We start from the raw sequence: 15433 nt of genomic DNA on the forward strand, positions 1-15433 counted from the left end.
CCTGAAAAAAAGAAGGGGGGTTGGGCCCAGTGGGAAAGAGGGTAGGTCGGGCCACTAATACTATGAAACAAGGGAATTTACCTAAGCCTCTGATGTTGATTCAAACAATGAATGCCTAAATAGGGATAAACAAAACTTTATTAGTTTATCTTGACATTGATTTATGTCATTTTTCTTTTTAATTAATTATCAAATGCTTTTTATATCAAGACAGAAAAAGACCGTCGTCAACTTCATGTATTGCCATACAATTTTCAGCACAGTGAAGAACAAATCATGAATATCTACAATGAAAAGAACATAACAGTGAACATGTGATTATAAATGCAAAAAACAATGTGCTCATAATTTCAAAAATAAATCAATTAACAGTTGCCGAAAACCAGTAATCACAAACTGAATCGTCAATACAAATCCTGTGGGGCGAAAAAAAAATTTAAAAAACTTTTGAAATATCACCCCGGTTCCTGATACAGTGTCACTCTATTCTTATTCTAATCAGGGAATAGATGCCATATAACAAGCGAATGTCGCTGGCATTGAATGTCGTTAATGGATAAATGCCGACGCGTTTCGAGTCCCGCTGTCTGATTCACAGGACTCTCATCAGGGCAGGATGAGTCAGATCCATGGGAACTGTTTGCAAAAGAAAAGTGGGGGGGAGTTTTTAGAAAGAGGTCCTCAATCCATTTAATCTTTAAATAAGTTGCATCATTACGATGCAGCATACCTTTTTTTTGATGTAACCAAGGATACGCTCGCTTTTAAAATGTTGTCAGTGCCGTGGATATTACACTGCAATAGAGTAAAGTATGGATCAGGAATGAAAAGGTTCCCAATATGAGCCAGATCGTGCTTGTGCGGGTGGGGGGCACAGGGTTATTATTTACCTTGAACCTTCTTGCTCCGATGACGTATCTGCCGTCGTGCGATTGTGTTTTGATTTCCAGATTGGTTTACATTTCTGGAAAAAAAATTTATGGCAACACATAAGTATTTTGTGTATCCGCAAAGCGACTGAAACTCGTTTGAAAACAAAAATACTTACTCATAAGAAAAACTAGAAGGAAGCGGATATTAAGGCCGCTGCTGCTTCAAGGTGCTTCAGTTCTATGGGGAGTAAAAGGGCGGAAGAGAGTCACTAGACTGGTCCTACATTGAATGACAAAATACGCCGCCAGATCAACTTCAGTGGCTTACCGTTGTGGTACACAACTATCAGCGTTTGTCAATTTCACTCTGCCATGGGTTCATGCAGGTAGTAAGATCCGTGGATGTGCCGTCAAATTCAAAATTCAAGTCTCGGTCATGTGATGTTGGTGTGACCAATCAGACCGTCTGAAACCATGCAGTCAGTTGCAATGTCTTGTGGGATTTGTAGTGAGGCCAGGCAAATATTATGGTGTATGTGGCTCTCACGCCCTATTGACTTCACTCAGACAGTTAAGTCCTTTATTGACACTGTCGAATTTCATAATGAGATCTGCTTCTTTTCACAATAGCACAGTTTCAATGCTGGACTGATGTTTGGGGTCAATCCAGACTAGTACTGTCCATTTGAAATCATTTTCACTATGGTTGTGATTCAGAAAATGTTCAACCATCTTTGCGGACAAAACTTTTTTCTTTATTCGGGAACGGTGTTGTGTGATCCTTACATTAATGGATTGGCAGGTCTTTCCAATGTATACTCTATTGCATGGACATACCACAGCATAGACCACATTCTTGGTCTTACAATTTGTGAACACATCATGTTTCCATTTGACCCCGTCATGGTCAAAAACATTACCTTCAAGTGTCGTTGAACAGGACACGCAATTGCCACATTTGTGATGCCCACATATGGGTTTTAAATTACATTGCGCTATCAGGTCGCTTTTCTGTTTGGGGATATAGTTGTCCGCTCTTATTAGTTGTTGGCCTATGCTTGTGTTTTTCCGCATGGCGAAAATCGGTTTTTGTAGGGGATGTTCTAATGTTTCCAATAAATGCCAGTTTTTTAAAATGATGCGTTTGAATTGATTTGTGTGCTGACCAAAGGTCGTTACGCAAACCAATTTCTGTAGCTCACCTTTTTCTTTAACCTGGAGGAGATTCTCTCTCGGGATAAACCTGGCCCTTTTTTTGGAGCGTTTTAATAACTTTTTTGCATAACCCCGTTTCGCCATTTCACTGCAAAAGGTTGTTGCATGTGACTCGAAATCTGACACATTTGAGCAGCTGCGTCTTATCCTCAATAACTGCCCATAAGGCAGGTTCTCTTTCAAGCACTGTGGATGTGAGCTTGTGTAATGAAGAATGGTGTTTCTGTCTGTTTCTTTTTTGTATATGGTGGTTGTCAGCGTTGCTTCGCAAGTGCCTACTGTGACGTCCAGGAAAGTCATTTTGCATTTACTGGATTCCAGCGAGAATTTGATGTCATTGTGCCGGGAAGTAAGCCATTCGTGGAAGTGATCGAGGTTTCAGTCAAATAAATAGCAAGTGCAGCAGAGATTTAATGGTGCACACTATAGAGACAGCCCAACGTATTTGCAGCCAAGAAGAGAGAGGCATAGAGGAGCTTATCAAAACCATCACTGACAATCAGACCACACTGAAGCAAAAGTGCTCCTTGACAAAATAGAAAAAGAAATTGCGCTTTTCAAAGATAACACCCTTAATGTTAAAGCAGCCCAATTTGACAGAGACTCCAAATCATTCAAACTAGAACAGGTGTGTCCCTTCCTCAAAGAAGATTTTTATACCTCAGGGGAGTCAAGGGGGGCATTAACATCATTTCAAGGTTGACCAAGGAACAGGTTCCACATATTCTCTGACACAACCGCATCTGATTCCTCCTCAGACTCAAGGCAGAATAATTCCAAAAGGCGAGGGGCTCCGGCAGCATCTTCTTTTTTAGCCGGAGGCGGTCAATCAAGAGTCTGTTTCAAGCAGCCATGGGAGATGGGAACTCGCAACAAGTATTACAAGAACTAGAGAAGTCTACTATAGTCAACCTTTCAAATAAACAACTCACGAAAGATGAAGAAATGCTTTTGAGCCTGGGCCTCAAGTTTGTCCCTAATAAAAGAACGGATTTTACTAAACTCAAGTTAGAGGCATTAGATTTTTGCCGCAAAATAAGGTTGAAGGCCTTCTTCGCGGGCGCCGAAATGATGTCAAGTCAGGAAACCACTGGACTTAGAGTGAAATCGAAGTTCACTCCTACACAAAACATTCCGAGGCAAATTGTTGCCTTTGAGCAAGCGGTCTAATGATCTCTCACTAAACTTGAAAAGACAGAAAGCTTTGTGAAGAACAACATCAGTAAAGGTCAAACTGCAGCCATTCGTGATCTTAAAGCAGACACATCCATCTTAATAAAACAGGCTGACAAGGGCGGGGTAAGTAGTGCTATGGCCCCGATCCATGTACCTAGATGAAGGTAAATCACATGTGAACAATCGAGAGTGGTACAGGCCGTCAAAAGAGGACCCCGTGCACGCAATTCAAGACAAAATTGCAAGGATTACTAAGACAGGACTGGATGAAGGCTTTTTAGGCCCAAAGGAGTTTGAATACCTAAATAAGAAATCGCCAAGAATGCCGGTTCTTTATTTCTTGCCAAAAGTACATAAAAATGAACGGGTACCACCAGGCAGACCCATTGTGTCTGGTTGCGATTCTGCATTAGAGCCAGTCTCTAAATATATTGATTTTTTCTTAAAACCTTTCATACTGCAAGTCAAATCGTAGCTAAGGGACACCACAGATTTCATCACCAAAATAGAAGGGCAGTCATTTGACGAACAAACACAACTGAAGGTGACACTTGATGTCGCCTCACTCTACACTCAAATCCCTCAGGATGAGGCACTAGAGGTGATAGAATATATCTAGATCAACCTGACAGACCCCATAGAGTACCCACTTCATTCATTGTAGCATTGGCAGAAATAACCCTACGGAGTAATTACTTCAAATTTGAAAATTATTTCTTTTTCCAAATCAAAGGGACTGCCATGGGCTGCCCTTATGCACCGGAGATGGCAGTGCTATACATGGCACAACCCATGTTCTGGCAACATAAATCAATGGTTAAGGTACATCGACAACGTCTGGCTCCTGTGGCAGGGGAGCCAGACCGAGCTCGATCACTTCCACGAATGGCTTAATTCCCGGCACAATGACATCAAATTCTCGCTGGAATCCAGTAAATGCAAAATGACTTTCCTGGACATCACAGTAGGCGCTTGCGATGCAATGCTGACAACCACCATATACAAAAAAGAAACAGACAGAAACACCATTCTTCATTACACAAGCTCACATCCACAGTGCTTGAAAGAGAACCTGCCTTATGGGCAGTTATTGAGGATAAGACGCAGCTGCTCAAATGTGTCAGATTTCGAGTCACATGCAACAACCTTTTGCAGTGAAATGGCGAAACAGGGTTATCCAAAAAAGTTATTAAAACACTCAAAAAAAAGGGCCAGGTTTATCCCGAGAGAGAATCTCCTCCAGGTTAAAGAAAAAGGTGAGCTACAGAAATTGGTTTGCGTAACGACCTTTGGTCAGCACACAAATCAATTCAAACGCATCATTTTAAAAAACTGGCATTTATTGGAAACATTAGAACATCCCCTACAAAAACCGATTTTCGCCATGCGGAAAAACACAAGTATAGGCCAACAACTAATAAGAGCGGACAGCTATATCCCCAAACAGAAAAGCGACCTGATAGCGCAATGGAATTTAAAACCCATATGTGGGCATTACAAATGTGGCAATTGCTTGTCCTGTTCAACGACACTTGAAGGTAATGTTTTTGACCATAACGGGTTCAAATGGAAACATGATGTGTTCACAAATTGTAAGACCAAGAATGTGGTCTATGCTGTGGTATGTCCATGCAATAGAGTATACATTGGAAAGACCTGCCAATCCATTAATGTAAGGATCACACAACACCGTTCCCGAATAAAGAAAAAAGTTTTGTCCGCAAAGATGGTTGAACATTTTCTGAATCACAACCATAGTGAAAATGATTTCAAATGGACAGTACTAGTCTGGATTGACCCCAAACATCAGTCCAGCGTTGAAACGGTGCTATTGCGAAAAGAAGCATATCTCATTATGAAATTCGATAGTGTCAATAAAGGACTTAACTGTCTGAGTGAAGTCAATAGGGCATGAGAGCAACATACACCATAATATTTGCCTGGCCTCACTACAAATCCCACAAGACATTGCAACTGACTGCATGGTTTCAGACGGTCTGATTGGTCACACCAACATCACATGACCGAGACTTGAATTTTGAATTTGACGGCACATCCACGGCTCTTGCTACCTGCATGAACCCATGGCAGAGTGAAATTGACAAACGCTGATAGTCGTGTACCTCAACGGTAAGCCACTGAAGTTGATCTGGCGGCGTATTTTGTCATTCAATGTAGGACCAGTCTAGTGACTCTCTTCCGCCCTTTTACTCCCCATAGAACTGAAGCACCTTGAAGCAGCAGCGGCCTTAATTTCCGCTTTCTTCTAGTTCTTCTTATGAGTAAGTCTTTTTGTTTTCAAACGAGTTTCAGTCGCTTTGCGGATACACAAAATACTTATGTGTTGCCCTAAAAAAAATTCCAGAAATGTAAACCAATCTGGAAATCAAAACACAATCACACGACGGCAGATACGTCGCCGGAGCAAGAAGGTTCAAGGTAAATAATAACCCTGTGCCCCCCACCCGCACGAGCACGATCTGGCTCATACTGGGAACCTTTTCATTCCTGATCCATACTTTACTCTATTGCAGTGTGATATCCACGGCACTGACGACATTTTAAAAGCGAGCGTATCCTTGGTTACATAAAAAAAAGGTATGCTGTATTGTAATGATGCAACTTATTTAAAGATTAAATGGATTGAGGGCCTCTTTCTAAAAACTCCCCCCCCACTTTTCTTTTGCAAACAGTTCCCATGGATCTGACTCATCCTGCCCTGATGAGAGTCCTGTGAATCAGACAGCGGGACTCGAAATGCGTCGGCATTTATCCATTAACGACATTCAATGCCAGCGACATTCGCTTGTTATATGGCATCTATTCCCTGATTATAATAAGAATAGAGTGACACTGTATCAGGAACCGGGGTGACATTTCAAAAGTTTTTTTTTTTTTCGCCCCACAGGATTTGTATTGACGATTCAGTTTGTGATTACTGGTTTTTGGCAACTGTTAATTGATTTATTTTTGAAATTATGAGCACATTGTTTTTTGCATTTATAATCACATGTTCACTGTTATGTTCTTTTCATTGTAAATATTCATGATTTGTTCTTCACAGTGCTGAAAATTGTATGGCAATACATGAAGTTGACGACGGTCTTTTTCTGTCTTGATATAAAAAGCATTTGATAATTAATTAAAAAGAAAAGTGACATAAATCAATGTTAGGATAAACTAATAAAGTTGTGTTTATCCCTATTTAGGCATTCGTTGTTTGAATCAACATCAGAGGCTTAGGTAAATTCCCTTGTTTCATATTCAACTATATCCAGCATTCATTCAAAAGTACACCTTGTTCAGATGTATTTTTATTCAGATATTCAAATGTAAGACCTTGTAGCCTGATATGTGGAAGCAGTCTACTATATTACCATATGCAGCAGTCATACATATTCTGACACTTCAAAATGTAGCAAGTTTTAAGGAAAGGTATAGGTGACATATATACTTTACCTGGGATTGGCATTCCCATTATTTGCAAGGGAGTCGCCAATGAGGAGTTCAGCGCCATTCATCCTTTCTGGAACAGTGTTTGTAACAGTGATGGTCACATACTCAATTTTATACGATGATAATAAATCAACTCTCCACCAAGGGGACTGCTCACGATCTGTATGACTGCAGGATGCTTGATAGTAGTTTGAATTCAGGTTCCCATCAATGGCGTTCATGGCATGTCCAAGGTGACCAATGTTTGTGTCAGGGAGCTGGCTTGACATGGTAGCGCGACCACCTAAGGCGACATTTTCCACTAAAAAAAGAGTAAATGTTAAGTGACATAAATGGATTTGCAATCAAACCCACCTGCAGACTATGGCAAGAGTGAGACCTAAGACGCCTATAGTTAAGGTCAATCTCCCACAGAAGCTCCCGCAGAAGCTCACTTCAAGGGTCCATACCCGCAAGTAATGTGGGCCAAGTGTGAAGGCCTCCTTTTAAGATGGGTTTGGGATGCTAGGAAGCAACAACATTTTTGACATGTACTCCCAAAGCAAAAGATGTTTGATAAAAGGTCCTCGAATAAGCTGAGCAGGTCCAGAACTAAGTTCAATCTGGGGCGGCTGCAGAAGTAGCAAATGCCACAATGTGTGCTGCACCACCGCATTTTTATTATTATTTTATTATCTATGACTTTTGTAACCAGCTACAGAGTAAATGGTTTTGGATATGACCATCATAAACACATCAATTGAAGGATAATATGCTGAATGAATCCATAGCTCATACAATTTGTATATTCCCGATTTACCAAAAAATTTAACATGTGACATTATAGATTATTATTGCACAGAATTTAATCAAGCCTATAGACATTAGGCAACCCTAAATAATATTACATTCATAGATCATTGTCCATTGAGACTGTTTCTACTGCAGCAGGCCCGTCCACTGCTGGTTATTGAAGGACATATGCTCTCAGTGAACCCCAGATGTCTTCGGGTCTAGATTACGGTGCATCATCTCCCATTAAGCATCTGATTGTTCATTGCACCAGGTCTCATCACATAGCGAAGCTTTAGTCCTCAGAGGGGGTCCCCGGCACCAGTGGATATCAACCCTTTTCTTTGCCAGCAGTAACATCATGCCGGTGAATTTGTTTGATTCCACTAGGATCTCTTGTACATGCCCTAGTGGAGCTGTCAACAGAGTCACAGTAACAAAGAGATCTGTCATGGCAACTACCTCTTGTACTTGTTTGTGTCAGAATTTATCAACCTTCGGGCACTGCCATGCTAGCTGAAGAGAACTTTGCCTCTGGGGCCCCACGTCTTGGACAATTTGAGTTGTCTCTTAGTCCTAACCTGTAGAGCGCCTTGGGGTATGATACTCTGTACAAATGTAACATGTATTAGTCTGTGTCTATACCTAGGAGAGAAAGCAGCTGTTTGGGCACAGCATTATTTCCTAAGGTCGTCAGTAAGGGGTGGGCCTATTTCTGCAGACCATGTTATTTTAGCAGATGTAACAGTTTGGTTCTTCTATCTGCTCTGCTGCATATGAGGGAGCTATCAACCTCCTAGGAGGGGGGAAGTCTAGTATTGTCACTAAAATAGTGAATGTTGATCGGGAGCAGGAAATGTAGGCCCGGATTTACAAACTTCTGGTCAACTGGTCACAGGGAGAGAGCATGAAAGCACCATGTCCAAAGAGATATAGCACTATCCTGCTCTACCTTAGTGCTTGCATAGACTTTTGCTGCTAAGGACCAAGCACACATGTTTGCATCATAGTGCAAAGGTGTTCACTTGAGTCTAGCATAGGTTTTGTATATGAAGAATACCCTTCAAGAACAAAACACTGTGCGTTGAATAAATGTAAAACTTTTCCCACTGTGGATGTATGCTGTACAGTGCAGCAAACATGCAAAGTGGCAAAAGTTAGGAGAAATAAAGCATTTCTCCTTTTCAACACCTGCTTACAAGTGGCGTTAATTTAAATCCTGATAGCTATAAAAAAGAGTTGTAAGTTCTAGTCTTTTGGTTTAACATACATTACATTAATCAGTTGGTCTTTCTTTCCTTTGGCGGGAAGGTCGGACAAGGAAATCTCTTGTCTGTGCATGTAATGCATGAATTGAAAAAGTAGATCTAATTGATTGATCCATACACCAAATTGATTGGGTTCCCCTTTGCTCCCTCCACAAAATAAGCACATCACCATCCTAACTTTTCTCAGCTACAAAAGATATAAAACATTTTTGTAAAAGTTGGCTAGTAAACCCTTTGATAAGACCCAAACCCATCCTTCTTGAAAGCTGGAAATATGCAATGAAGATATCTCTGTGGTGAATCTGAGAAATAATTGTTATCACTTTGAAAGCAAAGTGCGGAGTAAGTTCCTAGTAATGCATGATTAAGTTTCTCATCCACGATATTATTACAACGTTCAAGTCCATGCCTAGATGCAGGCCACATGCTAATTTGCCACTGGAACCAAGCTGCACCCAACTGACGAGCTCCAGTGAGGGTGGAACCTGTCTTGGTTTGCTTTCGGTTCAGAGGGGACCAGGCTTGGTAGCTCGAGGTGGACTGCTCCTACTGGATCCGGATCAAGACTGATTTGCATATTGCTGGGGCAAATCAGAGGTGTCATTGTGGGCACAAAAAGATGGACTTGGATGGGGTCAGAGTAATTACCCGTGACTGAGATTAATTCAAGCATCCTTCCCATCACATTTTTTATACCATAGATATAGCCATGAGCAAGGTCACTGCACTGTGGAGGCATTGTCTTGGATTCTCTGTACCTTGTACAATGAAGGGTACCATATGCCAAGTGACTGTTGGAAATTTGAGTAGCAACAAAGGAAGAGCTAATGCTCCTCTGACCACTTACAGAAGTGCTGAACCTGAAGCATCTATTCTTGCTGGCACTCCTATTAGAAGAAGAGGACACTATGGCTCCTGGATATGGTCACATTTCATGCCATGAGCAAACGATCAATGTCAACTGAGAATACATTGCTTCCAGTGTATGAGCAAAGTATTAAGGTATGGTAACATGTCTAAATATCATTTAGGGTTAGCACATATGCTGAGGCACATATAATCACAGCATTTGGAGAGTACATTAACATTTGCAAATTGATCTAAGAACTGAATATACTTGTGGAGGTGGTCGGGCTGGTTTTAACCAGCCACACTACACTGAGGAGGAACTGAATGTTCTTAGACCTAATAATTCTGTTGCACTTCCCCGTGGGTGAACTTGAATGAAGAATCTTCTTTTGCACCCACCAAAAGCTACACAGATGACTTACCTGTTACTGTGTCTGTATTTTGCAACCTCTGTTGAGCTATGACGTGCTCAGGTACTGAAGAAAATGATGAATGAGAAACTATTGTCTTTTATGTCTCATGCATAATGACAGTGAATAAAGAAGTTATTTTCAAAACCTCTGTATTTTAAAGACAATTAGGCACTCTGGGCACATTGGCCGCATGTACAGGAAGGTTCAAACATTTGGTACCTATGCAGGTGATGGAGCAAGGATTGGCACGAGAAGCGACTTGCTCTTATTCATGAACCTAGAATAACGTTAACTATGTAACCAACATGTTTGTTTTATTAACTTTGCACCTTTTACATTGACATCGGGTGTCCGAGAGAAGCTTGCTTATGTGTTTACTAAACCTTAATACGCTTGCATCTAATATGGCTGCTGCCACACAAATGTTTTATTGCGCATGCATATGTCATAGCCACGTGACATGACGTAGTATTATTTTGGAGGGAATCTGTCGCTTCTGCGCACTAGTGCTAATATGGCTGTTCTGTGTTCTCACATGCAAGAAGCTTGCACTGCTGCTTTTGCTAAGCTGTTAGTTCTGCCTAATCCTAATGCTATAGTTTATCATACAGTAATGGGTCAAGAGTAGAAATACATGGTATACAGTGTATTCATGTATTCTGTGTTTTAAAACTGTTTCTTTTTCATTTCATGTTACACTTTGAAAACTGGCCTGGCTGCGCGAAATTCTCAAGTCTCGGGAACAGTGACCTTTGGACTATAGCCAAGGAGCTGACTAACTAGAAGATGCTCCTGGGAACGTGCACTTGTGAACCCAAATTTATACAATGTTAAACAATGTATTGGTCAATAGAACATCCATTGTTGGGTGGAATAAAACTTTATGAGAACCTGAAATTTGATGGGCGGGAACGAAATTTGAATAGGAGACGGTAAAGCTCTAATATTTGGTGTGGTGTGATGACCTGTCCTCCTTTTCTGTCCAATCGAAATTGGGGATCCTTACACTTGCAACATTGGGGGGTGGTACACTGTCCTGAAAAATACTATAACTAGAGTAGGCTTAGCTAGTTAATTTGTCCGACTTGTCCGAATAGCTGACCTGTCACTGACCCAATGCACTCAATAGGTGATTAAGAACAGAGGGCTGCGGAGCACTTTGCCAGAAGATTCGCTGACCCAATCGGGGTTCTGGGAAGCTGAAGTGCTGGCTAAGCACTTTGTCGGTGAAATCGACTGCCCAATCGGGGTTCTGACTGTTAGCTGCAGAGAGGGAGTAGCGCAGGCGTTGCAACCGAACTGCAGGTGCTGGTCTTAACCTTTGGTGGTCCGGTCCTGATCCAAATCTGGGTTTTCCTGTCTTGATTCTGCTCTGCACCTGCTGGCCTACTGGCACTGCAACTTTTGGGGTTCTTCTGTCCTTTTCAACTGACCCGTGGCTAGGGTTGGTCTTCACACCATTCTAGTTAAATATAAATCTGTGTGGGTAATTGTCAGTATAATTTGCGTCCTTTTTTTACCCTCCCTAATTTTGCTGAAGTTTTATTTGCATATGTTCCTTTTTCTTACCCTCCCTTGGATAAATGATACATTTGTGTTTTTGCTGTTTAATAGCATGTTCCACTTTCTTACCCTCCTTATAGTTGAATGTTAAATGCTTTTCATTATTGCATAAATGCTCCTTTTTTCTTCACCCTCCCTTTAAAGTAGTTAAACTTGGTTATTTGATTTAATAGCGTGTTCCATTTTTTATCTTCCCAATAGCTATATGGTCAATTTGGTTTCGTCGTTGCATATTACGTTCCCTCTTTATACCCACCTTTTGATAATTGCGTCAAGCTGTGTTATTTAGTATGTTCCTTCTTTTTCCCTACCCTTAGATAAATTGTACAAAGTCTGTTTAATTAAATAAGGTTGTTCCATGTTCTTACCTTCCTGTTATTCTTCTGGCTAAATGATTGGCATAATATATCTTTTGCACAGTTATACACTATTTCTGATTTTGGTTATTGATAGTCTTATTGCTTTCAATCTTTGGATCATGACTTTTGATGAAATTTAGATAAAGAGTTTAAAACTTCCTGAGTCTGTGGTTATTTTATGAGTGCAAATTCTATCTGTTTATTGAACTGCCTTTTAAACTAACTCCCTGATCCAATAGGTTATATGTACCAGTGACAAGGATTGGTAAGTCAATGGTATAGGACCTAGTAGGTAAAAATATCTGGTAGTAGAGTGAAGTTACCTGATTAAGAAAATGTGTAATAGAATTATGGGCCCAGATGAGTATGGTAAATTTATAGTCGGGCGACCTGCGCGCTCTATCACAGGTATGATGGTCAGGATTCTCTTGTGCATACGAAGAATAATAAGTAATAATGTGACAATCTTCACTCAGTGTCATAAGTTCTGATTTTCGGGGGATCGTATAACACTTCTCCTGACATTGTTCTCTTTATCTGCTTTCATATGATTTAGCCAACCTTGTCAATTGGTTAGATCCAGCGATGTTTCGACTGTTTACTCCAGGTCCCATGTTTACTCATGCTGACATTCAAAGGTATCATCAAGGGAATTTGCAGAGGCCAATACATTCAAATTCATGAAACACAAAAAAGGCAAACCAAACTGTCTCAGGGGTCAGCCGACCAATCTGATGTGGATATATCAGGGTGCTCCAAAAAGTGAAAGTATGAGGTCAGCGGGGAGCTCAGGAGGGGAGGGAAGGAGACTCTACAGTTAAGTTACCTAAGTATAACTGAACAGTGGGGGTATGTGAGGCGGAGGGGGCACAACCTCCTGTGTCCCACAGTTTTTCAACCATGGAATGTGGCACATTTTCCTCAAGAGATACAGCCACTCAACACTCCAATTGTGTGCCATCTTCCTCATCTGTATCCCCAGTGATGGCTGGCATGGTGTGTCCCTCTGTATCTTAGCCAGAATCCTCTAGCGGGTGTTCCCAGAACTCTAGCACTTCCAACCACAATGCCACAATTGGGTGGTGTCGCACTCCATGGCATCATCCCTAATCAGGGCTCTCTCTTCCGCTCTAGCTCTAAATCGTGACATCCTTCACCAAGTTAAAGCCACTGGTCCCACCCCAGATTTCCACATCAGTGCTATACATTTCTTAGATAAATCCAGGGCCACATCTAGGAATGTAGGTCCCACCTTCCTTGTCTAAGGTATGGAAAACAATACCAGTTGGCAGGTTTCCAAGGTGTAGAAGAGGGTTGTATTAAGTGTGCGTATTGCTCTGATTGTGAGATCATAATCCAGCGGTCGGACCACTTCTGTGGATGTCGGTGGGCCCGCTACCAACAGTCTTTCCGTGGCGGGCCAACCGACATCGGAATAAGACTCTTAGGGGGTCAATAGGATCGCGGGCGACTTTGCCCGCCCACCAACCTGACGGGGAATGGGACCACCCGCCATAAGGGCGGGGGTCCCGGGGTGGTATTAGAATGTGCCGGCCACAGTGGCGGGCACATCCTGTATTTTTAGCATTGTGGCGGGCGGTGCTCTCTGCACCGCCCGCCAAAATGCTAAAAATGCTTTACATCATTTACATTCACAAAGCGGCAGGCACCGCGCAGTGCCTGCCGCTTTGTGAATGCAACTGAAGGGGGGTACGACAGGTACCCCCCGTGCTCACCCCCCTACTCACCTTTACTCTGGGGTCCCCGTGCCTTTCCGTGGCGGGATTGCCGGCATGGAAAGGCATTGAAAAATACCCATGATAATATGACTGGCGGTGTTTGATAGACACTGCCACCATATTATTCCTTTTCCGCCCCGGCCGCAAGGCGACCGGGGCGGAAAAGCGGCGGACGGTCTTTCCGTCCGCCGTTGTCCCCCCCACCATACTAATATAGTGGGGGGGGGGAAACGAGAGATGATGGCGGGCGGATTGCCCCCGCCAAGCTGGCGGGGGCAATCCGCCCACCATCATAATGGGCCCCTTAGTATTAAATACAAATATCAGTAGATCAGCAATTAAATAGTATACAACAAATATATTACATAACAATAATCAATTGAAACTATAAATAATTAATTGCCAGGTAAATACTTAATTTTAAAAGGTAAATTACCTCCTGTTTTATTCTCATACAAATCCAATAACCGCTACTAAAATACAAATTATTAATTCAAGTGTAGAAAAATACAATATGCAAAATAAATCACAAAACACACTTAAATATTTAAAACAGCAATGTTATTGAATTTACAAAATTATTCACCACTTAAATACTAATATTTAACAATAAACATTATTTAAAAGTAAAAATATAATAATTTAGGTAAAATTATATTTTTGTACCGATATTTATGTCATTCTCCCTACAGCAAGGGCAGTATTAGACTGCAGACTAAGTGCAAAAATAAAAAAGGCAGAAGGCCTTTGTCATCTGTGCACTTACGATCTGAAACAACATCCCGTATCCATCGGGCCTGCCCAAATTCAGGTTTGAAGACACACAATTTTATAGAACACTACATCACCATGCAGTAACCTCCACAAACCAGTCACTGTCTTTGGCTAGGGATGTGCTATAGAAATACCACATTGATACATAATCCCTACATTTCCAATTGTTAATGTTAAAAGCAAAATAAGGCCACACACTGAAGTGTTTACACAAAATGTCAAATTCATTGAAGCCTTACATGTGCTTCCAGTAGCAGCGCTGATGAAACACACAGCATGGACAAGAGCTGCTACAAATATGCCTTTCATCCTGCAACAGAAAAACAAAATCATTGTAAAATACAATTGCAATTTTATAAGGTACATTATCAAGAGAGATCCCTCTGGTTCAACAGAGGATGCTACAATATCTTTCATTTCTGCATCATTTGAATACATTTATACTCTTTGCAACCTATCTATAATAGTAATAATCCGGTGCTAATTGTGAAGCACAGATATTTGTTATCTGTGAAACTTTTTAAAGTTCTTTGTCACTTTACAGTTGAGCTGAGCATGTTTTATGTTTTGGATGATTGGGTAGTACCACAGTGTGTCAACTAGGGATCCTGGAGACAGTGTCTGTGAGCAGAGTCTGCTGTGAGTGACAGTCCGCTCGGGTGTGCGATTGGCTGAGAGCCTGCAAGGAAGGGTTGTGATGAGAATATTTCCAAGGAGTTAGGTCAGTTCTGTCTGAGAGCCCGAGGAGGCTGTTGGGCTTTAGCCTGCACTCTCTATAAGTCCTGTGATTTATCTGTTGGACTGGTTAGGCCAGCTGACTGTTATAACCAGAGCATTTCAACCTCTATAGCAACAGAATTTAAAACTCTCGCATTAATGACTACCAATTTTCTCCTTTAGTGACAAAAGCATGTCTACTGGACTAATGAAATCTGGAAGGCCCCAGAAATAATAAAAACTGGCTGTATTCTACACACT

At 41.4% G+C, this 15433-nt stretch overlaps 1 protein-coding gene across 1 annotated transcript in view; it reads right to left on the reverse strand.

The window, feature by feature from the left end:
- Window positions 1–14764, reverse strand: part of LOC147709526 (fucolectin-like) — a 30359-nt gene extending 15595 nt beyond the window's left edge. Inside the window, exons 1-2 of the mRNA XM_086925508.1 lie at window positions 14695–14764; window positions 6723–7020 (exon numbers count right to left, since the gene is read on the reverse strand). Of these exons, the coding sequence (XP_086781634.1) occupies window positions 6723–7020; window positions 14695–14764 (368 nt within the window). The remainder of the gene's footprint in view (window positions 1–6722; window positions 7021–14694) is intronic.
- Window positions 14765–15433: the final 669 nt, after the last annotated feature.

Source organism: Lissotriton vulgaris, chromosome 6, assembly GCF_964263255.1.
Source record: "Lissotriton vulgaris chromosome 6, aLisVul1.2, whole genome shotgun sequence".
Taxonomy (NCBI): Eukaryota; Metazoa; Chordata; class Amphibia; order Caudata; family Salamandridae; genus Lissotriton; species Lissotriton vulgaris.